The sequence below is a fragment of the Simochromis diagramma genome, unplaced genomic scaffold (genome assembly GCF_900408965.1).
Source record: "Simochromis diagramma unplaced genomic scaffold, fSimDia1.1 OVJJ01000293.1, whole genome shotgun sequence".
Classification (NCBI taxonomy): domain Eukaryota; kingdom Metazoa; phylum Chordata; class Actinopteri; order Cichliformes; family Cichlidae; genus Simochromis; species Simochromis diagramma.
Window position 1 is genome coordinate 22,567,290 of NW_024386801.1, and position 25,076 is coordinate 22,592,365.

At 39.7% G+C, this 25,076-nt stretch overlaps 1 protein-coding gene across 2 annotated transcripts in view; it reads left to right on the plus strand.

Moving 5' to 3' along the window:
- Positions 1–25,076, plus strand: part of LOC120730294 (metabotropic glutamate receptor 8-like) — a 130,598-nt gene that overhangs the window by 96,076 nt on the left and 9,446 nt on the right. For both annotated transcript variants that reach the window (XM_040026586.1, XM_040026587.1), the window contains exons 4-9: positions 3,245–3,380; positions 5,659–5,813; positions 5,904–6,041; positions 13,755–13,955; positions 21,369–21,508; positions 21,770–22,705. In XM_040026586.1, coding sequence (XP_039882520.1) covers positions 3,245–3,380; positions 5,659–5,813; positions 5,904–6,041; positions 13,755–13,955; positions 21,369–21,508; positions 21,770–22,705 — 1,706 coding nt within the window. The remainder of the gene's footprint in view (positions 1–3,244; positions 3,381–5,658; positions 5,814–5,903; positions 6,042–13,754; positions 13,956–21,368; positions 21,509–21,769; positions 22,706–25,076) is intronic.

The window sequence follows — 25,076 nt, forward strand, 5'->3', positions numbered from 1 at the left end:
CGACTGGTAAATTGAGAGCTTCGCTTTTACGCTCAGCTCTCTCTTCACCACAACAGACCGGGACAGCATCCGCATCGCTGCGGCCGCAGCAACAATCCATCTGTCGATCTCCCGCTCCTTTCTCCCGTCACTCGTGAACAAGATCCCAAGATACTTAAATTCCTCCACTTGGGGCAGGAACTCGTCCCCAACGCGGAGTGGGCACTCCACCCTTTTCCGGCTGAGGACCATGGCCTGAGATTTGGAGGTGCTGATTCTCATTCCCACTGCTTCACACTCGGCTGCGAACCATTCCAAGGCGAGCTGGAGGCCATCACCCGATGAAACCAACAGAACCACATCATCTGCAAAAAGCATAGATGATATTCTGAGACCACCCAAGTGAAAGCCTTCCGCCACTTGGTTACGCCTAGATATCCTGTCCATAAAAATTATGAACAGAATCGGTGTCTTATCTAAATTTTCACATTGAAATATTAGTAGCTTACAACGTAGTGAACATTATTACATGCTCATACCAGCTCTTGTTTTTTGTATTCAAATGAGCACTAGTTAACTTTACTGAACAGCATGCTGAATAGTTCTTTTAACTTAAAATGACATTTCTGTAGTTGTTATCATGGCAGAAGAATACAGATTACATGTAAAGAAAAATTGGAAACAAAAACAACTGTTGTTAACAAATCCTCAATTTTATTCAAGTGTGAAGAAAAGCAGATTTTAGTTGAATGACAAGATGTGCTCTCACTAAAATGTGAGATGGAGCATCTGCAGTCACACTGTCAGTACCATGACCTTTAAACTAGGGCTGGGCGATATATCGAGTTTTTTAAAAATATCGATATATTTTTATACGAGATATAAGATGTGACAATATCCTTTATATCGATATAGTCTATGTTACGTTATAATTATAGTTTTGGAGCCACAAGTTTGCCTCTCTTTCGTCCGCTTTTGTCTTTACGCAACATTACTCGGCCTCTCCTCTCCTTCACTGAACACAGCTCCCCCTCCTCCCCCATTGCTTCACCTGCAGGCAGCGACAAGATGGACACGGCAAATCTCTGTTAACAAGTTACTGCGCATCGCCCCATGCGTGGGGCTGGACGGCGTCAACGTGTTAACGAGCTAACCACGCTAACGAGCTAACCACGCTAACGACATGCACGGCCTGAAATCCTTTCATTTTCTCAAAAATCGACAGCGCGCCTTATGTATGAATCTGGTTGCGCTTGATGACCGCGAACCGATTTTATGTGGAACACGGCGCTCAGCAATCTGTCAAAAAGTGTTTTAGTACGACTTTGCTAAGCTACGGAGCTGCACCGGCTTGATGGATTGTCGGAGCATTACGGCTACAGAGGAGCCTCGCGGAGTGATACGTACTGTGCTTCAACGTAATATTACCGTATTGTGTGTGTATAAGGACCATAAATGGCACCTGTTAAGAGACACGGTTATGAAGCGGATCTCAAACTCCAGGCTGTCAGTCACGAACTTGGGAACAGAGCAGCTGTGAAATCTGCCCTTGTTATGCTCAGCGTCTTTTAGTTTACATTTTGACTGCACAATTGTGAGCTCTTTGTTATGCACAAAAACAATATAGTTTTCTTTTATTTATGGAGCATTATTATTTAATAAATGCTCAATTTATTTTTGAGTAGTTTTTTTCATGTACATCTACGCTGTATGTTAATAAAAGTGCCTGTGTGACATCTGGGACACAGCTTTGACTAAGAGCTCTCTTTTTGTTCTTACCTTCTGGCTTTAAAAAAATATCGAGATATATATCTTATATCGCCATCCAGCTAAAAAAATATCGAGATATGAATTTTGGGTCATATCGCCCAGCCCTACTTTAAACCCTCGAAAACGTAATTCCTTAAATTACAGACAGCATCTCCAATCTGATGTGCTGATAGGTCTGTGTAGTGCAGAACTGAGTTAAGAATGGAGGTTTTAGTCTGATTGAAGCAGTCTGGGGAGAAAGAGTAAATGCCCTTTCAACTTGTTGGTAATGATAATGGCAGCAGGGTCTTAAATGTTTTATCTCCACCTTTCTCTCTGCAGTCTCTAAGCTTAGCTTTAACAGGTGACACTGTTCCTCTCTCTTCAAATTCTTTAACAAGTCTTTGTTTAAGAAGGTATGGGAAACAACTATTTATTTAATATAAAGTACAGATAATATTGATTTGAAAGAACTGATACATTCAAGTGAATTCATTATTTATTCTCCATATTTGTTTGCTTGGCTGTAGATAAATCTCACAGTATCACACATGCAGCTGATCATTGCACCCCTACTGAGCTGGAATTAATCACTGAGTAATCTATCAAAAATATTGTTTTGTTTTCTTGGCTGCCACTAAGTAACTCCAAGCTTCAGTTCCCTCCACAGATTATTATAGGACTGAGGCCTGGAGACTGACTACGCCACTCAGTGCCCTTAATGTGCTTCTTCTATTGCCATTCCCTTGTTGCCTTAGCAGTGGGTTCTGGGTCACTGTCATGCGGGAAGACTTATTCATGACCCAGGTCTTCCCGCCTGCAGTATCCAGACTGAAAGAGTAAAAAAACAAATTAAAAATCATACATGAAAAAATAAATGTAAGAAATCTTTAAACAAATTTTAAGGAAGATTCAAGGGATGTTAAATGATTCACAAATAATCTAAGATGTATTAATACAAGGAAATGCAGAATCACATTGGTGCATATATTTCACTGACAGCAGATAAAAGTGTGATGATTCATGTGCTGTCATGTGTGAGTATCAGAGTAAAAATTTGACCAAGGTAAAATAAATTTGGGTTGTATAGGTGCAATAGTTGGCGAATCATCATTCTTTTCTGTTTGTGCTCCTTTGTTTTATTACATTTTCCAATATTTTCTCTCCTCTTCCTATTATTATTCTTTTCTCTTTCATTTTGTTCACATTGTCATACAACACATATAAAGTAATAAATGAAATAACACTAAAAAGAAATGATTAACTAAAAAGATAAAAGTAGCACACGAACAACAGTGTATTCAGATCATAATTCTAATTGTGAAAGCTGCCAGACAGGACAGAGTTTAAAAAAAAATCACATCATGTCCTTATATGAATATACATGAGTAGACTTTAAGACTGTAATAGAATTGTTTTGTAATAATTACCACCTCAGAAGGTTAAAATGAGGCTAGCCCTAGCAGTCTCAGTCTTGTTTATTAAATATTTGTTTTTCTCCCTCTGTCACTCTCAGGAGGGGTGTGCATTGCTCAATCTCTGAAAATTCCTCGTGAGCCGAGACCTGGAGAGTTTGATAAGATAATCCTCCGTTTAGTGGAGACACCCAATGCCCGTGCTGTCATCATGTTCGCCAATGAAGACGACATTCGGTAAAGAAAAAGGTTATTTATTGTGCATCTAACATGTATTCCAAGATCCTATTTAATTTGTAATTTATTATGATTATATGATTTTATGATACTACTAGTACAGAAAAAGGGGGGAAAACTATACTGTAAATGTTCAAAGAATTTCTTTACTTAAACATGATGAAAGACTTGAGTATGACTGTAGGAATGTGTTCACATAACTGGGCCAGCCATTAGTATAAAATAAAGTATTTTTACATGTGCATTAACATGAGTAGGACATGAAAATGTCTTACCCATTCACTAATTGCAGATCTAAATCTTAATAAAAGCCTGAAGCTCGTCTTTTTGATAAGCAGGGATAACAAACAAAAAGTCAGGTTTAATTTTAAGCTGATTCAGGACAAACATGAAAAACAAAAGTACTGGAAAAGTCTAAAACTTAGAAAAAGAGACAAAAGCTTAATGGAAGAGCTATCACTGAGGATGCACGTGTGTATCCTCTATCGAAATGATGCATGAAAGTGTCACGGTCATGGATCAGTGACCCAGTGTTTCGAGTTTGCGTTGTTATTGAACTTTGATTTTGTCAGTATTTATTATTTCTAATATTTTGGTTTCTATGTTAGCGTTCTTAGTATTCTGATTTTTCTCTCTGTGTTCCATGGATGCTCTGTGTCCCCCTGTCAGCTGTCTCTCCTTGTCAAATCCGTGTCTATGTGTTGTGTTTCCTGTTTTACTTTGTTGTCTAGTTTGGCTTCCTCTGGTCTTATTGTGTTTGATTACTACTCCCAGGTGTGCTCTCCTCCTGTGTCCCATTCCCCCGTTATCCCTCAGTGTATTTTAGCCCTGTGTTTCTCTCAGTCAGTGTCGTGTCGTCCCCTCATGCTGTTTGGTTTTCCCTCTGTGTGCCTCGTCTCCAGGTTTCTTAGTGTTTAGTATTAGTTTCTAGTTTAGTTTCGGTTTTTGGAAGTTTATCGTTTATGGAGTTTTTTCTGCTACTGGAATAAAAGCAGCCTCTTTGAGTTTACTCTTCTGTCTGAGTGTCCTTCATTCTGGGCCCTACATCCTGCCTGCCACAGCCGATTCACGACAGAAAGAGGCATACCGCCAAAAACTGACACCTTTCCTTTCATGGGCTGCTGTCACTCCCCCCTCCCAAGTGATGGTCAGCTCAATGAGCAGAACCCTCTTCTCCACTATGTACCTGCAGCTGGATAGTGTAGTGGTATGACTACACACATTTGGAGCGGGAGTCACAAGTTTGATTCCCACCCGTTATCCAGTAAGAGTCCTGGCTAGACCCTCATGCTAAAAAACCAAGCCCTGCAATGGGCGCGGCTAGGTCTGCAGCCTGTTCGCAGCTCGGACTTCACTACATGTTGTACTCTGTATAATTGTGTATGTGACAAATAAAGGTTGTTGGTTTTACCACATGGCGAAATCAGATCTGAGAGTGGTTGTCAAGACCTTTCTCATAAAGACCAGGTCTTTCCTGAGGTCTACCAGCATTTGCCACCTTTTTACCTGGCTGCCAGTCGTGCTGCCAGGCTTCACAAATCCTTGTAGGGCATAATTGGCTGCTGGTTTGCAGTTTGCACAGTAGACAACTGTGCTTTTCTACTTTGTGATAGTGTGGAAGGCAAACTACACCATGGACCAGTTACCAGTCTAAGAAAGATGGGAAACCAGATGGTGTGGGGGCTGCAGTAGACTCCAGCACAAATCTGAACTAAATAAGCAGTTATAGGATGTATGGAGGATGTATGCTATCTAGTATGTTAAAAGGGTTTGGAGTGAGAAAATACTTGTTACTTACCAGCTGCCATACATTAAATAATTCATAAAGCAATTATTTTTTTACACAAAAAATTAAAATAAATAAACTTAAATTATTCCGTTAATAATTAACTACAAACATTATTTCCTCATTTCTTTCTTTGTAAAATAACAATTTAAATAACCAGTAAATTACATTAATAACAATGGTTGTTTAACAAACAGCTTCATCTGGGAAATTCTTTTATTTCCGAGTAGAGGGAATAGTTTTATTTTATTTATTTATTTATTTATTTTTTTAGTAGTTTTAGTTTAGATGAAGACAGTTTTTAGGCATCAAGCATGAAAGATCTGCAGCGTCTTGTTTTGTGGTGCTTTGGTTGTGTATGTCTTGTGTGTATACTTTCTTGATGTCTTTTTACGCTGCATGTTCATGCTACATACGAATAAAATATTGAATGAGAATTGGCTCCCTCTTCTCCCCTTTGACTGTCTCATCCGTCACCTGTGATGCTAAAAGGAGAATCCTGGATGCAGCAAAAAGCAACAATCTGACAGGTCACTTCCTGTGGGTGGGATCCGACAGCTGGGGGTCCAAGATCTCTCCGGTAGTCCAGCAGGAGCGGGTAGCCGAAGGCGCCATCACCATCCTTCCTAAGAGGGCATCTGTGGATGGTGAGGCCAGAAACAACCTTGACTTGACCAGATTTTCAGGATGTTTTGAAAGAAATCCTGATTTTAATTATGTTTTCCTTCTTTTGGTAGCATTTGACCGTTACTTCAAGAGTCGCTCTTTGTCCAATAACCGCAGGAACATATGGTTTGCTGAGTTCTGGGAGGAAAACTTTAGCTGTAAACTGGGCATGCATGGCAAGAGACCTGGCAGTCCCAAGAAATGTACAGGTATCTTTGTCTTTGTCATTATCAATGTATCTTCCTTACAATGACATTTATTCACACAATGCACCATTGCACCAATAGCCCATAACACTATTGCATGAGAACACCATCACATATGTGACGTTAATAGATAGGATACACAAATTATTTCTCTTCTTCCTTTCCTTTTCTTTTCTTCTTAGTCATATATTTTCATTTACCTCTATGACCCAGCTATGGGTTGAAGACATATATTTTCCTTTTTTTTAATACTTTAGTAGTTTGAAGCTGATGTATGATTTTAGCCAAAGCAGATTTGACTGGGAAAAACTAATAATTTACTTCCTTGATGATGTTCTCAATACACAAATTAAAGAAAACACGTTTTTGCCTTATAAACACTTGTTTCTTCATACTAGAACACATGCAGTAATCTTCTCCCTAAAGTGGCAGCCTAAAGTCACATCATGGAAATCGAATGTTTTCCTGCACTCACTCTGATTTCAGAGGCCTAAAACAGGAAATAAAAAACAGGTACTTTCCATTTGTTACATTCCCTGATTTTAGGAAATGTGTTCAGAAATTTGCAGCCGTGCAAGGTCCAATATTTGAGTACACACTAATAAAATCTTAATCTTGCAAAACACAGCTGCAAGTGGCAATTTATGAAAAGTATATTTTTATATTTCATGCTTTAATGACATTTTTTCAATTTATATAAAAAAAATTGTGAATTTTTTTTTAAAAAGTTTGATATATGAAGCTAAAATGTCATAGCAATAAAAAAAATGCTTTTCTAGATTCTTTTTTGTTGGTGGTGGTGTTGTTTTGTTTTGTTTTGTTTTTTCTTTTTAAGGCCCAGACCAGCTGACTTGTTTTGAATACAGATAAAACCATGATAATCCTGCAAAGGCCCAGATTTGGAAAACACTAGTTAAAAAAACAACCTTACATTGGAAAAGACAACAGTTTGCTTTTTATCCCAAAAGACAAACAGAAGAAATCTGCTTGGGACTGCCATTAGCACTCAACACTCCTAACCAGGAGTGCAGACAGGAAAGTGGAGGAGAGAGCAGGGGAATACACACAACAAAAGGCCCCAGACTCAGCCTGGGCCACTTCTACTTTGGCCTTAAGGCATATTGTACCTGCTCACCCAGTAAACTAAACTCTCACCAAAAAATTACGAATAAGGAATTTTTTTTTTAGGTTCTGAAGACAAACAAAATGATTGCATAAAATTTGGACTCATTAACTGATAGTGAATCTGATCTGAAATGAGTTTTTGTTCTCGTTCCATGTCTCATGCAGCTGTTTGTTACATGAGAAGCCCTGAATCAGGACTGCAGGGAGACACTCAGTAGAGGTGCACTATCGGCTAAATCCCTTAAAAACTTGTCTGACACGCAAAACAGCATTTGTGGAGGTGTTTGGCTAAGTACAAACAAACAGAGTACCTCCAGCTGGAGATAGAAGTAAAACAGCAGAAGGCAATGTCAGCACTCTAGAAAAAGCTGCAGTGTTCCAACTGCTTCCCTGATAATGTTACCTGAGCTTTGATCAGGCTGCTGCTGTCGGGCAGATCTCAAAAGATTTTATTAGAAGTTCCAGATTGAGTTTTGGAGCTGCATCATCACACAGACAAAACAGCTGAGTTGGCAGGTCAGCAGTCTTGTGTGTGTGTGTGTGTGTGTGTGTGTGTGTGTGTGTGTGTGTGTGTGTGTGTGTGTGTGTGTGTGTGTGCGCGTTGTATCTTTGTCAGTGCTGTAAAGTGCTGAAAGACTAAATTGTACCAACATGAGTGTTGAGTGGTATGTGAGTATCAAACCTTCTTATTCTGAAGACTGATGGAACTGTATTGTGTGTAATAAAAATGCAAAGAGCCTTGCTACCTAACAGTGGTAAAGCCCAAGGGGATGGGTGTCATCTTTGCACTTCATTAATTTGGCACTATCCATCCACTATAACACATGCTGTGTGGCACAGATGAAAGAGCAGAACTGCGTAGGTGCAGTTCTCACTTGTACAGACTGATGAGAGAGACACCAGGGACTTTATTTCCGACTTTGAGGATGAGGAAAAAGTAACTTTAGCTTTACCAGAGGGACAACACTGAATCATGCAGTGATGAGTGACTTAATGATTTAGCCTCATGTAATTAGTGATTAAAGATAGGTATTAAGCTATTTTGGTATAAGCCATCACTCTCCTGAATTCTCGTTTACAATCCTGATCATAGCAGTCACAGCATTTTACTTCTGAACCAGCTCCGGCAATGGTTTTAGTAGCACAGCAATGAGTTTGAGTTGTTGACTTGGCCTCCAATTTCCCCTGAACTGTGATCTCTTCTGTAACAGGACTGCTTGCACTGAAAATGAAATCAGTTTATGATTGGATTTCATGTGCAAACTCTAGGCTGTTTCCAAATGCGTTACTAAAAGTCAGAAGATAAAAACTAGTTAACAGAGTCTGGGACATGAATACAGGGTAAAGCTGTATTTCTGATCCAAACCAAGAAACACTCCTTTTTGGGGGGTTTTGTCACTCACTGGACATTGAGCTCCTCAGTCCTGCGGATGCAAATCAGCTGAAATCAGGAGCTTTATGGTCTTTGTCGTTGCATCCGTTTGTGTCAGGAGACTGAAAGATAAAAACGACTTCACCATCAACTGTTTTCAATACATTGATTCTTCTCTGTTAACAGCTACTAATTGGTTTCTGTCACAACCAGACTAACTGCAAACTACGTTCACACTGCAGGTCTTAATGCTCAATTTCGATTTTTTGATCAAATCCGATTTTTTTTGTCTGCTTGTTCACACTACAAATAAAATGCGACAGCAAACGCGCTCTAGTGTGAACCCTCAAAGCGGCCCGCATGCGCAAAAGAAGACGTCACACACAACGCGCTCTGTCTAGACCCAGAGCAAACAATATTGTTTGACTGATGGCCTTAATATAAAGACTTCGGACTTTACGTTTCCCAATTTTTGCTTTAAGTTATTTTGTTATTTACATAATGTAGATAACCTAATAATGATCCTTATTGCTGTTTAAGAGAGGAGCGGTGCTTCAAAGGATAGTTGCAGATTTCTGTCAGAATCTGCAGATTATACAGTACAAATAAAATGTTCATGTTTAATACGACATGACCGTTCAAACAGCAGTCGCTTTCTAAAACATCAGATATGTATCAGATTCAGTACCACATACGAAAGTGACCCAGATCAGATTTGAAAATATCGGATTTGTGCTGTTCACTCTGTCATACGCAGGAGGTTGGGAAGCGCATCTGTAACCGGAAGGTCGCCGGTTCAATCCCCGGGCTCTCTGTCCTGGTTGTTGTGTCCTTGGGCAAGACACTTTGCCTACTGGTGTTGGCCAGAGGGGCAGATCGCGCGATATGGCAGCCTCGCTTCTGTCAGTCTGCCCCAGGGCAGCTGTGGCTACAACTGTAGCTGCCACCACCAGTGTGTGAATGTGAGAGTGAATGAATAATGGAATTGTAAAGCGCTTTGGGTGCCTTGAAAAGTGCTATATAAATCCAATCCAATCCATTATACCATGATTGGATATGGGTCGCATAGGGTCAAAAAAATCCGATTTGATGCGCTTTCGCCTGCAGTGTGAACGTAGCCAAACTGCACAAACTAAAGGAGACTCGACTTCTATTCCTTTTTCAAATATGTAGTGAAGTTTACTCACAGCTTTGCTCTTTGTTTTGATATAACAAGTTTTAAATGTAAGTTTCTGTATAATCTTTAGCCAGGTCTTAATTTTTGTAAAATCCTGAATGAGATCACTTGAGGGGAAATGTGTTCAGTGTGTTCAAAACTTCAGTGTCCGTGTGATATGTTCTACGAGAGGATTTGTTTATTAACTGTAATTAACTGGGCTAATTCGGAATAATCTGTTATGTCTGTCACCACCTCCTCTGAGCTCAACTCATGTGGTCAAGTGTGTCGCTCTTAAAAAGAAATTCATTCAAAAGCAAAGCATTTTTCCCCAGCCTGCTTGGATGGGAGTATCTTCTTTCTATCCCATCTTTTACTTGAGTTTACACATTGGATAAAAATATTTTCCTTGAAATACCTTTAATAAACCTAATTTATGACACTTTCTTATTTTTTACCATTCAGTATGTAATTAGCTAAAATAAGTTTGCTGACTGGATTTTCTCAATGGTTTAATGTTGAGACTAATGCTTTTAAAGGTACAAAAACACTTTAAATTATACAAATGATACTTAAATTATAAATGTAATTCTTAGAAGATATCAATCGTGTTTAAAATGCCATAAAACAATTCTTTGAAATCGTGCTGATTGCTGTTTTGCTCTGACTTAAAAAGAAGAAATACCTTCTTTATGGTATTTTAATTACAGCTGAAGGAAAAATAACAATGGGGTCATTGTAAGGTAGGAATTTAATAGGAGAACATGTTTTTCAGTTTTTTAATCATATTTGTATAAATATGTGGATTCTAAATGTGTCTTAAAATATGAAATATTTCTGTTCTTTGAAAAAAATTGCCAGTCAGTGATTTAGCAGAGGTGCTGTTTTTGTTTGTTTGTTTTCAAATACACCACTAAACCACCTAATAAAACCAACCCTGTATATATTAATGAATCTGTTAATTTTTTTAATTCCATAGGAATATGAAGGGAGTTTTTAAAGTCCAAATAAAGAAAAGACATTTCATTAATTCCATTTTGTTACAAAATTCTAAACAGCCCTTAAACTGTGCAAGCTATCCAATAAAATGTGCACATATAGAAATCAATTAATCTTTCCACTCCACTATAATATGATTAAAATACATCAATAACCTTTTGTTAATGGATAAATTAGGGGGGTTAATGAAAATGAAAGTATTCTGTTTGAAGTGTAGCACTGCAACAGAAACACATCACACTTACATGCTCAGATAAAAGCAGCTTTCAGCCAAATTACCTGACAGATGCTTTTCACAGGTGAGCTTGTCGTCTTGTCTGCCTGTCGTTGATTGCAATCTAGAATTACCATTCTGTTTGTTTTTGTGTGCGAGCTGAAGCAGCTTACAGAGAAGCTTGTTTAGATAATGGGAATGACCATGTTGTTTTCTAATTCAGGTTGTGAGATGCATGTTAGAGTAAGAGAGTGAAGCCTAATGTTATCCTAAAACACATTTAAGAGACAAACTCAACACTTTGGCCATTTGTAGGGTAACATAAAAAAGCTGCTGCTGTGTTTTTACTTAGTGTACACAGATTATATTGAAGTTGCAAATATTAAATTAAATGCTGTTCATCAACTTTGATAGACTTAAATGATAACTTAGGGCACTAAAAACATCAGTGTTGTTGTTTTTATTCTCCATTTTACACTTGAATGCACCAGCTTTTCCTGTTTTAAATTTACTCCTATTGCTATTATTATAATTTCAATCATTAGTCTGGCTATGTGCATCTTAAATTTCGATAATTATAGCTGCCCATATGGAAAAGATATATATATAAATCTTATAAAGTTTGTATCTGTTGTGTGTGAAACGTGTATGAAAAGCACACAAGAGTGAAAACAGATATAAGATCCCTTGAAAAATTATATAAATGAAACATGTATGTTTTGGATACTTACTAAAATAATATATGAAAGTAATGAGAAAGTGGCCACTTTCATGAGTAAATCATATAAGCCTTATATGATTCACTATATGAAGTAGGCCACATCTTATGCAAGTCTTTTATACGTTTTTACTATTTCTTTTCCATATGGGTTTACAGACTGTTCCTAGTTAATCAGATAGGTTAAAAAAAAGAAAAAAAGTGTTGAATGTTAAAGTAACACGTTTTTTCGAACTCCTAGTGGACAAACTGTCAAACTTTTCTGTGTGGCAGGCAGGCAGGACCCGGAGGACAAGGCATAAAACTAAAAAATAGTTTTATTGCAAAGGCCTTATAAAAACACAATGAAAAACAAAACAGGTCAGAAGCAAAAGTATATAACCAAAAACTCTTCTAACCCTAACACACGAGAAGGAAGGACACAGCTAGAAGGGAGAACATGACCAAGAGCAAAAGGAAGACTGAGACAATGTATACACCCAGTGTAACAAGGGGGAAGGGAACAGAAGCTAATTACAGATGAGAGATTGCATTTGAATGCCTTGTGTTTTCTTGTGTACATTTTCCTGTTTGTGCTGCAGTTTGCTCAGTTAGGGACATAACCAGATGAACTGATGTACCTAGACACAGGCTCAGCGTCTTTCCCTCTTTCCTTCTCTGTTTGAAAGCAGCAACAATGTCTGAAGGGTTTAAGCAGCTGTTTAGTATTTAGCGCCACTCAAAAATGCGTTTCAAAATGTGTGTGTGTTTGTCTTAGTGTGTGATGGTGTCTCAGCTTCGCTATGTCGTTGTGAGAAGCTACATTCAAATTTTACTTTGATGATGTTGCACCGACTCTTCAGGTAAAGCGTTATACAAATACAGGCCATTTACCATTTACATTCTGTCAGTCTCGGTTGTTTGACATCCTGTGCTGTCTGCTCACCATTCATGGGTCAGCCATATAGATATGTAATCACTCTTTATCTGTAATTAGTCAGAGCAAATGTCTCCATTTGGACAGATCCTTCCTCTCTTGTCTGCCATCAAAATTAAATTGGATTTTTGTGCTCCTGTTAATCCAACAAAGCCTTGTCTCTTGTCTATGGAGGGTCCAGTCCAATAGTTAGTCTTCCCCTCCTGTCTTTCTCTTTTCCTTTTTGGCGTGCACCAACATCATGGTGCAACGTGCCTCTAGTAACACCAATAATTCTGTAGAAAATCTGGAAAAAACTTTGCATTCTTTGATTTATTTTTAAATCAACGAATGAGATCAGGTATCTTTTTATGTTAATGGGTTTATTAGAGGAAATGTTGCTCTTTTCATACTCCCATGATCTTTGTTAGTAACTTCTTGCCTAACGGAAAGGATGAGTGCCGTAACCTTTGGGTTAAAAAAAAAAAAGAGATCAAATAAAGAGGTGGGATGAGACTGACTCAGATATATATTAGTAAAGGTAGTTGAACAGTATTGTGCTTATTGCTTTGCTCTCTGAATGTGTGGTGTTTTTTTTTTCTTTTCTTTTCTTCCCTGTGGAGCCTAAAGATGAATATGTCAGTGCTTTAGTTTCTTAGTCATTTTAATGTTGCTGCCTGAATGAAACCCACAGTGATATTTGTGGTCCTCAGTAAACAACTCCTTTTTAAGGCATTTTCCATGGCAGTTTTGACTTGCTTGATTTTTTTCAATGGAGTGGTACCAAAAAGACCAAGAACTTTGCCAAGGAAACCATTTAATCACAAATATGTACAGTTGGCACACAATAGAAAAACACTGGAAAAAGTGACACTATACATTTTTTAACATAGTAACTATTTTGCAAGTGGTGAATTTATTTTTTTACTCCTTACTTAAGAAAGTCATAATTCTGCTTAATCATATTTATGGTTTTATATATAAAAAAAACTTAAGTATCCTAAAGTCAAAGTATTACTTATGCAGAATGTTCTCTTTTTTATATATGATATTATTGGATGATAATTATTAAGTCATTTGTAAGTCAGTCATTCAAGTCATTACTTTAAGCAACCATTAGAAGGTCCAAAATAGACCCCAGCTGAGTTCCCCATTTAACCATAGTGGGTTCACTGAACTTTCAGCCTGTAATATATTTTATATGTTTGGTAATTTAAGTCGATCAACTTTGTTTCAGGGTTGGAGAAAGTTGGCCGTGACTCCATCTATGAACAAGAGGGGAAGGTGCAGTTTGTGATGGACGCTGTCTATGCGATGGCCCATGCTCTGCACCACATGCACCGTGAGCTCTGCCCAGGGTACCTTGGCCTGTGCCCTCGTATGACCAACATTGATGGAAAAGAGCTGCTGACCCATATCCACGCCGTCAACTTCAATGGTGAGACTTTGGAGTGATTCAAAGTTCCATAGCCAAAGGTGAACACAATTCATTCTTGAGACCTGAAGATCTCAAAAATGCCTCTAAAATTTCAAGTTGTGCTTGACTGGGACAATATTTTTTGTCTTGATGATGAGCAAACACACAGGGAAGCTGCTACAGCAAAAGGCTCAAAACAATGATGCCTTATTAAAACCTTCTTTACCCTGCCACAGTTGGCACGCAAAGGATTAACTGATGGCACGACCATAGGTGGACTGGCCATCGGGCATACTGGGCTTTTGCTCGGTGGCCCGGTGACTTTTTTTTCTTCTTTGTAACGGTATAAACAATGAAAGGTGGTGGATTGGCCAGATGCTAGTCGTTGTGTAAAAATAACTCGGTTGTTTGGTGGTGGCTATGGTGGAGCTTCCTCAGACTCAGTAAAATTAGCAAGTGGTGGAGGCCAACAGGTGGATGAGAGAAAGGGGAGGCAGGAGGAGGAGAGACCCGAGGCGGCCGCCGGTCCGAGTGTCAGGTGAACTGAACTTCAGGTAAGAAGTTATGACCTGCAGTCTATCTGGGTCAGATATAAACCAAGTTTAGGTGGAGTTTATTTTCGTTGTGCTGACTTTTTACAGTCAGTTACAATAACTCGTACTGCGTGCTAGCTAGCATGACAGAGTTTCTATACAGCTGGGTGGGTGCTTTGATTTTACTGATATCGTAGTGAACTTTATTTTATTCATAAGGTTAGTTAGTAGAGTTGCCAACCGTCCAGAGAAAATATTACGCGTTTCGTGTTGAGGTGTAAAGGAACAGTTTGTCCCGGACTTCAGCTAGAATGGAAAAAGACACAAAGCTGGAGTTATTCTGTCATTACGCTGTCAGCTGCCTCTTCTCCTCTCATTCTCTCCCCTCTCTCTCCTGTTTCTACTTCAATCATGAAACGGCTCAATGATCAGCTGATCGGCTTTTCTCTCTTGTTTGTTTATCGCCCACTTTGCGCCAGAAAGAGGAAACCGGCAGATGTAGCGCTAAACAACAGCAGCGCATTTAAGCTTGGTAAGCTTACGTTAGAATTTATTTAATATTACTTTCTAGTATCAGCTGATGTTTGCTGGAGCCACAGCTGTAAAAGCTTCTGGTCATGATATCGGTTTGGATATGTGGTGAGAGGGAAACATGAGGATGAAACCAGGAGATGTCCTTACTGAATCATCAGAGCTGAACAGGTGATGGAGAAACAGGTTTACCTTTTAGGTGACATGAATGAGTTGAAGGGAAGTTATGAACTGTTTCTGAGAGACAAATAACACCAGGATCCTTTTTTTTAACGTAGCTGACAGCTGGTAACTGTGCAGGGGCGGGTCTAGCAAAGTTTTGCCAGGGGGCCAAGTAGGGCATTAACAGGGAAAGGGGGGCACAAAGAAATACTTTCTTATTCTCGTTTAAAATGTCTCGCTTTTATTAAATACTTATCTGAAGCTTACAACCAAAGTTTTTATCTGACGTAAAATGTATAGAAATCATACATAACATCGAAGCAGCTGGAATACATAGATGTGCGTGTTCATGGAGCTGCATTTTCACCTGCTGGACATCACTACCTGACAAGTTTAACTGTCTTCAGAACATTGCAGAGGCCTTATTGACAGTATTTGGTTCTACATGTCTGTGTGAGCAGATTTTCTCTCACATGAGTGCCCTCAGGTAACCGTCTGAATGCTGGACACTTGGAGACCTGTGTCTCTGAGTGGGAGACCAGAGATCAGAGTGTATTAACAAACATGCCATATTGGCCCAGTTTATTTTTCTTATCATTGTTGTGAGGAGACCATAAATATCATTTGTATTTTCTGTTGTACAGTCCATTTGTTGTTATGGAGTCTTTGTTATGGATAAAAAGTGTCTTTTTTTGTTTCAAAATAGCTGATAACTATTCGCTGATAGCTGCCAACATCTGCGAACAAATACAATTCTATAAAGTGGTTCTATATAGTGTGTAACTGTTAATATAGAGCGTTATTAAATGTATTGCTAATGCAATCATATGGCACACTGACTTCTGAGGAAATTTTAGGGCGGAGGCTGTATTATGGGGTGACTTAATCTTTCCTAAATCTAGGTATTTTACAGGGAAGAAGACACAAATTGTACTGCAAGTAATTTTAAGCGCAGCATACATTTTTTAAGTATGAAGTAATTTTACATACACCTTAGGTTATTTTAAGTACATTGTAATTTCATGATAAAGTAATTTATGTCTATTAGGTGAACAGAGGTTCTCTTAAAGCAAAAAAAAAGTTTTTCTTCAAACGGAAAGTGATATTTAAATTGCTTACTGTCTTTCTATTTTATGTTTTTCAAGCAAACATCTCCTTGTGTGTGCTAGGACCTACAAAAAAGTACTGTGAAATATCTAATTGAGTGGTAAAAATAATGACAAAAAAATCCATCCACTTGTTTAGCTGACCTATTGTCAGTAAGTAACTGCGACAATACTACTACATATTACATATTTGGCTGCTCTCTAGCCATGTACATAAAGTCTGATTAGCCAGAACAGTGGTGTCCATCATGGCCACTGTATTCAAAACAGCAGGACAACATGGTGGCTTCAAGTCATCCTTTATTTATCCAGGTGAAAAGTCTCATTGAGATTTAAATCTCATTTCCAAGAGAGACCTGGCCAACTGGACAACCTTGGGCACCTCTCATACAGCCAGCAAAATAGGGGCTAGCCAGTGGTCCCATTTCCTCGTGGGTGGACTGGTTCTTAAACAATACTCTTCTATTCTGAGTACTCAAAGCTGAGTACTCTATATAATATAAAGTACTCTTTATACCATATAGCCCTATAATATACTAATACCTCATTCACCTATTCACACCCACAAGCACTTTTGTCTCTTCTTTTTCTACCTAAATGCTTTCTGTCTAACAATCACACATTCATATGAGCAACTTCCGGAACTTATCTTGCCGAAGGATATTTGGCTTGCAGATCAAACCACCAACCTTCCAATTTGTAGATGACCTGCTCTACCTCCTGAGCTACAGCCACCTCATGATTCGCAATGAACTTACAAGTCATGGATTTTAATGTCTTAGTCAGATGATCAGTCTGAGCGTGATAGATGGTGGTCCGAACAGATTTAACACCCAGAAATTCATATGGCTTTTTTAATGTGCGACACATGAACGAGGTGCCCTAATCAGTTAGTATCTCTTTCAGGACCTGGAGAGATGACCTGAAACAGCACCTGTGCTACACTTTTTGCAGTGATGCAGCACTGAGGTCCATGCCAATGCACTCAAATGGGACATTTACTAAAGGTTGAGTGCAAAGGCGCAATGGCTGCTGGCTTACCAGCTGACATTCTGGGCAGGATGTGCACTATCAGTGAGCCCGCCCTGGATGCCCACCCTTAAAATGTTGCTGTTATTCCCTCCAGAGTATTTCCAGCCGTAAGGATTTTTATGAATCACCTGGAATATCAGTTCACAACAGCTTTTAAGAACTGTCCCCAACATCCCCATGCACACAAAGAATTTCCACACGCTATACCTCCAAAAATGTCTCTGGTTCAACATTGTATGTCCCTCCCAGACTGGGGGAACATGCTGGGATGCTGAAGATGTAAAACATCTGCCCCACCTCTATCAGTGCACACTCCCTGCGGAGATATCCCAGACACCCCCACCTCCAGCACTCCTGCCCCAGCATCTGTGTGACTCCCCATGAAATGGGTGAAGCGCCTGTAGCCACCAGCACCTGAGGAGGGGAAACAGATAAAAATGAGTTAGTAAGGCTCCATGGTAGTCTGTGACACCGGAGGTGGACTGAGGAGCCTTTTCCGGCCAGCGCTGGTTCATTTCCACTGGCAACTGTATCTACATGCTGAGCTGTTCCAAGACAATAAGCTCCAACAGCCACCTTTCCTCCTCCCCAGGGCCTGGCTGCATCCGCCTGGCTGCTGCATGGCCTGACCCTCTGAGCATTGGCGACGGGGTGATCCTTTGCCTTGATTCAGCACCCCTTGAACTGGCGCCGGTGATCTTCCAGGGTTGTGCCCCAGACAATCGAGAACACGCCTTCTCCATGGCTTGACGGTGATCGAGGAGGGGACCTAGAAAACTTGTAGATGTCATTTCAGGCAGGTTTACATGGGTAATATCAGTTTAACTAAACCTGTTAAACATAAACCAGTCAGTTCACTGATGAAGCAAATTAACTGAATCGGTTAACTGTGAATTAATCTGCAGCCTCTAAAAACATCAACTCAGCTTAGCTTTGCAGCATCTATTATGCACCACCAATTAATCCTGGCTCACCAGTATATGGCCCATGTGCGATTTGTGCCTCAATTAGCTTCTTTTTATTGCAGTATAGACACACACAAACACTAGGCTTTCTAGTGGCTAATGGCCAATTCAGCCGTCTGCTCATTGTGCTTATTTTTAGAGGAGCGTCAGAAGGTTAATCGGAAAACTTGTCCTAATGTTAGTGCTCAGTGCAATGTAGCCATCTGTATGAGGCCTTTGTACCAACGTTCTGTTTGAACACATTTAGCTAAGCAAAGTAGAGCAGTGGGTGAGGGAGAAAGAGGGAGAGGTCAGGGAGATTCCCTCAGATTTAGTTGGACATTGGATGCGTAATAAAAATCAATAAGACCATTCTGATGTTTTAAAGCAGTGTGATTGACCCTGTGGAGCAGCAATCAGATTGGATTGGTGAGGGATGAGGAGAGATGTTTTAAGTGAGTGAACTGATGAATATGTGACAAGTGCATCTCCTGCTGCGACTTCACAAAAAAAGTGCAAAGCAAGGCATAAGGAGGAAACAAATAATTCAGCTGTTTTAGTGGACTTTTAATCTCAACAACAGACATTGTTGAAACAGACGTCAGCTTCTCTTCAGTTTTATTAAGCTAAAATACAATTCTTTATACTCTACTTTGAACAAGACATCTTGAAAGATGTCTTGAGATCAAGACATCTGAAAAGACTAGCAGGAAAAAAAAAAAGGTTAAGGTCATGCTTTACCACCTGAGCCATGGCCATCCCTGAAGTGGATGTGGCTCAGGATGTTGTGTGAAGGTAGCAGAACAAATGTGAAAGCTGCAGACGAGTACACATTAAAGTCAGAGCAAGGATGTAGAAATACGAGCAGAGTGAATATATAGGTTCAGACTCATTATCACGCAGATGAATGGACGACCTGGCAAGCTTCAGCTGTAGCGGTTCCATAAAATCCAGGTACCTTGCTGCACTGTGCTTCCTGGCAGTGTACTAAAAAAGATGCGGTCCTGTTGGATCCAGGTTGAACAGGAGAATTAACAAAGTATGAATATTTATGGTCAAATTCTCCAGAGATTAATTTCTTAAAAATAAATCTTGTTACATGTGTCACTGCCCATCAACACTTTGGTGTTGATGTGATGGACTGATTTTTATTGAATGTATAATAGAGCTGATGCATCAAAAAAATTTTAACTTTCAACCGTAATAGCTAAGTGCTGAGATCTAAAACCTTAGTTAGTTGTCATGTGATAAAAACTTACCAAAACTCATAGAAAACCAATCTGGACTCAACATTCTAGTATTGAAACTATCTTATTTTATGTGTAACCAATAGTACAAGTTGTTTTTGTTTGTTCACAGAATGTTTATTTGTAGTCTGTTTCTTATTGTGTTAAATGACAGAGATCACCAGTGAGTTATTGTGATTATCATGTTTTGAAGTCAGGATGTTAATTCTGTATCAAAGCAGAGTCTGTGAAGTGAAGTGAAGTGAAGGGAAGTGAAGTGAAGGGAAGTGGGGGAGGGGATAGGAGGTGGTGGAGGGGCGTTTGTACATCTTGAGGCAAGCTGTGCTGATTCATCTCCGTAGTGATGTGTTATGGACTACTTTTATTTATGCTGAAGAAAGAAATCAGGACAGCATCGAATCAAACTGCCACCCACTCACTTTATTATGAATGTGAATTCTTTTGTTGTTGATGTTCTGCAAATTAGCTTCTATCTTCTGCTCTTCCTCTTTCCACATCTAAACTAATGTGCCTCGAGTCCCCAGTATTATTTACCCCACAGCAAGTAATCCAGCTCAACTGTATACTAACACCACAATACAGTAAATATAGCGGCTGCAAGAAAAATAGAGTGAATCCATTTAGAGGTTTAGCAAGATTAACCAAGACTCTGAATGCTCTTCCTTAAGCATTGGGATCTAGCATTTGGGTTTACAAATTGTGCTTTAATATGCCAGTCAAAACAGTTTTTTTTCCTTTATACTTGTATATTCATATTACAAGCAACTACGAATGGCAACAACTCAGCTATGAAGTGCCCTACAAAATCACAGAATAGGGTCAGTGGATGCCAAGGTACAATCTCCAAAGTCAGTCGCTATAAACCTCCAAACTTGGTGTTGCCTTCAGATTAGCTCCAAAACAGTGCATACAGAGCTTGAGGTTTTCATGGCCCATCAGCTGCATCCAAACCTTACATGACCAAGCACAATGCAAAGTGGTGCAGTGTTGTAAAGCACAATGCCAATAGACTCTAAACCACTGGGGACTTACTCTTGGGAGTGACAAATCACGCTTCTTTGTCTAGTAATCCGGTGGACTATGTGCAATGTAAGTCTGATTTTGATGTTCCCCCGGAGAACATCATTTGTCTGAAGGACTGATGGCATTTGCAACAATGCATCACTGATGCATTGTTGCAAGTATATTTAATTTTTTTTAATTAAAATTTATGCATGCTGTATGCATTTTGTTCTTTCCTACACCAGCCAAAATACTGTCTTTGGTTATTAACATTTGAAATGATGAAGGCACTTGAAAAGTAACACAAAATTAGCTGCCTTTCCAGAAAAACACAAAAGCTTTTCAGAAGCACTTAAGGTTTGCATAAAACTCTGTTTACTCTTTCCCTCCCAGGCTTCTAGACTTTTGATTGGCCAACATTTCTACACAGCTAGGATTTGGTGCGTTCCTGACAAACATTTGACTGCATTTTTGGCTTTTACGTGTGGGATTTGATTAAACAAAATTTTTTGACATAAAAATAGGGTACTAAGATTTTAGTTTAATTTTTGCTAATAATTAGTGGTATTTGAATTCCTGTTACAATGGATTACTTTGTGAGCATCAGCAAATCATCAATCAGGACATCTGGAGAACATTAAACTCCAAATTGCTTAAAACGTGCATATAAGTTATAAAATAAATATACAGTTAAAGATTTTAATTTTAAACTTGAGTATTTTCTGGCACTTTTTTATCAATACCCCTTTTTTAATTTAATCTGATATCTCTCTCTTTCCGCGTATTAGGATAACTCTTTATCTTGTGTTTCCCTTTTCCATCAATTTCTGAAAACAGAATGTTCTGCTCTTTTTTGTTGCTTTGTTGCTTTGTTCAGGAAGTGCAGGGACTCCAGTCATCTTTAATGAGAATGGGGATGCTCCCGGACGCTATGACATCTTCCAGTATCAGATCAACAACAGGTCGGTGGCAGAGTACAAGGTCATCGGGCACTGGACCAATCAGTTGCATCTAAATGTAAGGGCCGCTAACTTGCAAGGGGTATAAAACATGAAAATAACAAATATGCTCCCCAGTCAAGCGCAAAGAAAAAGTTTATGTGTTTCTCAATTTGATTCTTCGCACTGCATCAAGAAGAATCAGTATCTTATTTGATTGTGTTCTGTTTAGCTCTATCTAAAAACTGTTGCTGTGTGCAGTTCTATAATATATTTGAACTTTGATTTAGACCCAACTATGATGGTACAGAGTGCTTAGTTTCCTATTCCCTCTCCTTAGATGGAGGCCTTACAGTGGACAACTGGGGACTTGTCCCTTCCGGGTTCAGTATGCAGCCTGCCCTGCCGCACTGGTGAGAGGAAGAAAGTAGTAAAGGGTGTGCCGTGTTGCTGGCATTGTGAGCGCTGCGAGGGATACCACTTCCAGGCCAGTGAGTTCACCTGTGAGCTCTGTTCCTACGAGAAGAGACCCAACCAAAACCGTACTGGCTGCCAACCAATCCCCATCATCAAGCTAGAGTGGCACTCGCCCTGGGCAGTGGTGCCTGTCTTCATCTCTGTTCTAGGCATTATCGCTACAACCTTTATCATCGTAACCTTTATTCGCTACAATGACACACCCATTGTGCGTGCCTCAGGTCGGGAAGTGAGCTATGTCCTGCTGACAGGTATTTTCCTATGTTATATCATCACCTTCCCCATGATTGCTGCTCCTGATATTGTCGTCTGCTCCTTCCGCCGCATTTTCCTGGGCCTTGGAATGTGCTTCAGTTATGCTGCGCTGCTCACCAAGACTAACCGTATCCATCGCATCTTCGAACAGGGAAAGAAGGCAGTGACAGCACCACGCTTCATTTCGCCAGCCTCGCAGCTAGTTATCACTTTCTCACTCATCTCAGTTCAGCTGTTGGGTGTCCTCCTGTGGTTTGCTGCTGACCCACCACATACCTTTGTGGACTACGGGGAGCAGCGCACACAGGATCCTGAGAATGCACGGGGTGTCCTGAAGTGTGACATTTCTGACCTGTCACTTATCTGCTCCTTGGGATATAGCATTCTCTTGATGGTCACATGCACTGTTTATGCTATCAAGACCCGAAGTGTGCCAGAGACCTTCAATGAAGCCAAACCCATTGGATTTACAATGTACACCACCTGTATTATCTGGCTTGCATTCATCCCTATCTTCTTTGGCACAGCACAGTCAGCAGAGAGGGTGGGTGCACATCAGCATAATTCACCTTCATATTTATGTAATATTTACCCATCTAACAGCGTTTCCAAATAGAAACTAGACAAATCAGCAATGTCTAAATATGCTCTCACACATGCTGTGTGTACGCAAATGATAAATGACACAAGACTAGTTCATAGAAAATCATAATGTATCTTATATTGGGCTTAGATAAAACCTGTTAATTCATTCACTGCATGTAACAAGCTCTTTTTCCACCTGCCTTTATATCAACCGAAAAATCACAATGCCAGAATACCAGGTAAGTGTGACTTCTGTGTTCTGTGCCTGAGATGACCATAGTAAGGAGGATATCTCCTCTCCACCAGAAAAAAACTGTTTGAAACAGAGTGCTTAGAGCTTTTGCTGTTGATGTACAGGATCTGCTGGAATATCTACTGACATCATCATCTGTAATTATAGGCCATTCTACTATTAATCACCATTAATTAACCATTAATCATTTAATTATATTTTGCTTGAAAAATGGGAAATATAGTGAGATATGCCAAGGTTCGACTAATAGTTCTTTGTTGGCGCAAGAATGCTATTTTATGTCTTTCAAGATAAATGTGTTATCTTTGCTATTTTCTTAGATTCAACAGGCTGTAACTAAAGATAGAATTCAAAAGTTCTCTATTTTTCTGCTATGTGTAACTACAATACTTGTTCACTGTCATTTCATGCTTTAATGATTCATTGAAGCATGGGAAGACAGTGAGTTAACTGGCCTAAGAAAAAAGACATTCCTCTGAAAAGCACTAGATTTAAAATGAGTGAAAAAGGAGCCAATGTCCAAAGAAAAACTACACAGTGCTTTATATTGCTTTATAAGAATTCATGTTGGATATCTAATATGATATGAACTGGATAACGTTAAAATAAAAAGACCCACACTTTTTTGATGAAAATGAAAATCAACTTACAGGGGGCTGAATTCAAATATACCCCCAAAATCAAGGTGAAAAAATTATGTAACTGCCTAGTCCATTTCCAAACTTTTCTTCACAACTCAAACTCAGAATGGTACTCAGTAGTTTGTATGGCCCCCATGTGATTGTATGTATGCCTGATAATCTTGGGGCATGCCCCTAATAAGACAGTAGATGGTAGCCTCGGAGATCTCCCCCCAGATCTAGACTAGGTCATCGCTGAGTTCCTGGACAGTCTGAAAAGAAACTTGATGAAATTCCCGATTCTAACCAGTCCTCTGTAGTTGGTGGAGATGAATGTGGCTTAGCCGCCAACTAGATATCAATAAGATACTGTACACAATAGAATAGAATACTATATACAATCGAATAAAATAGAATAAAATAGAACACAAATGCTATATACAATTTAGTATAATACACGATGCCAGAAAAGAGTAATGCACTTAATGTTATTGCTATCCCAATGCAATTTCTCCAGGAACTGAAAATTCTAATTATTATTATTGTTATTCATGATTTTTCAAATTTACATCCATCCATTCATCCATCCATCCTTCTTCCTCCACTTATCCTGGCCACCTGGCCTCCTTCTCCCTGGCCACCCCCTCCAGCTTGTCCAGCAAGATGTTCCCAGGCCAGCCGAGAGATATAGTCTCTCCAGCATGTCGTGAGTCTGCCCCGGGGCCTCCTCCCGGTGAGACATGCCCAGAACACCTCCCTCAGGAGGCATCCTTGTCAGATAGCCAAACCACCTCAACTGGCTCCTTTTGATGTGGAGGAGCAACGGCTCTACTCTGAGCCCGTCCTGGATGGCTATCCTTCTCACCCTATCTCTAAGGGAGAGGCCAGCCAGCACTTTTGGCCATGGCCTCAGATTTGGAGGTGCTGATTCTCATTCCCACCGCTTCAAACTCAGCTGCAAACCGATCCAGTGCGAGCTGGAGGCCATCACCCAATGAGGCCACCAGAACCAAATCATCTGCAAAAAGCAGAGATGAAATTCTGAAACCATCCAAGTGAAAGCCTTCCACCACTTGGCTATGCCTAGAAATTCTGTCCGTAAAAATTACGAACAGAATTGTGACAAAGGGCAGCATCCATTAGGGCTCCGGCAGAGCCCTGGCACCCTCAAGTATCCTTGAGAGGGTAAAGAGTTGGTCCAGTGTTCTGGGACCAGGATGAAAACCGTTTTGTTCTTCCTATATCTGAGGTTTGACTAACTGACAGACTCTCCTTACCAGCACTCTTCCATAGACTTTCCCAGGGAGGCTGACAAGCGTGATCCCCCTATAGCTGAAGCACACCTGTACCCCTTCTTAAAAATAGGACACACCATCCTGATCTGCTAGTCCATAGGTGCCGCCACAGATCTCTATACAACATTGTAGAGGCGTGTCAACTAAGACAGACCTACAGGC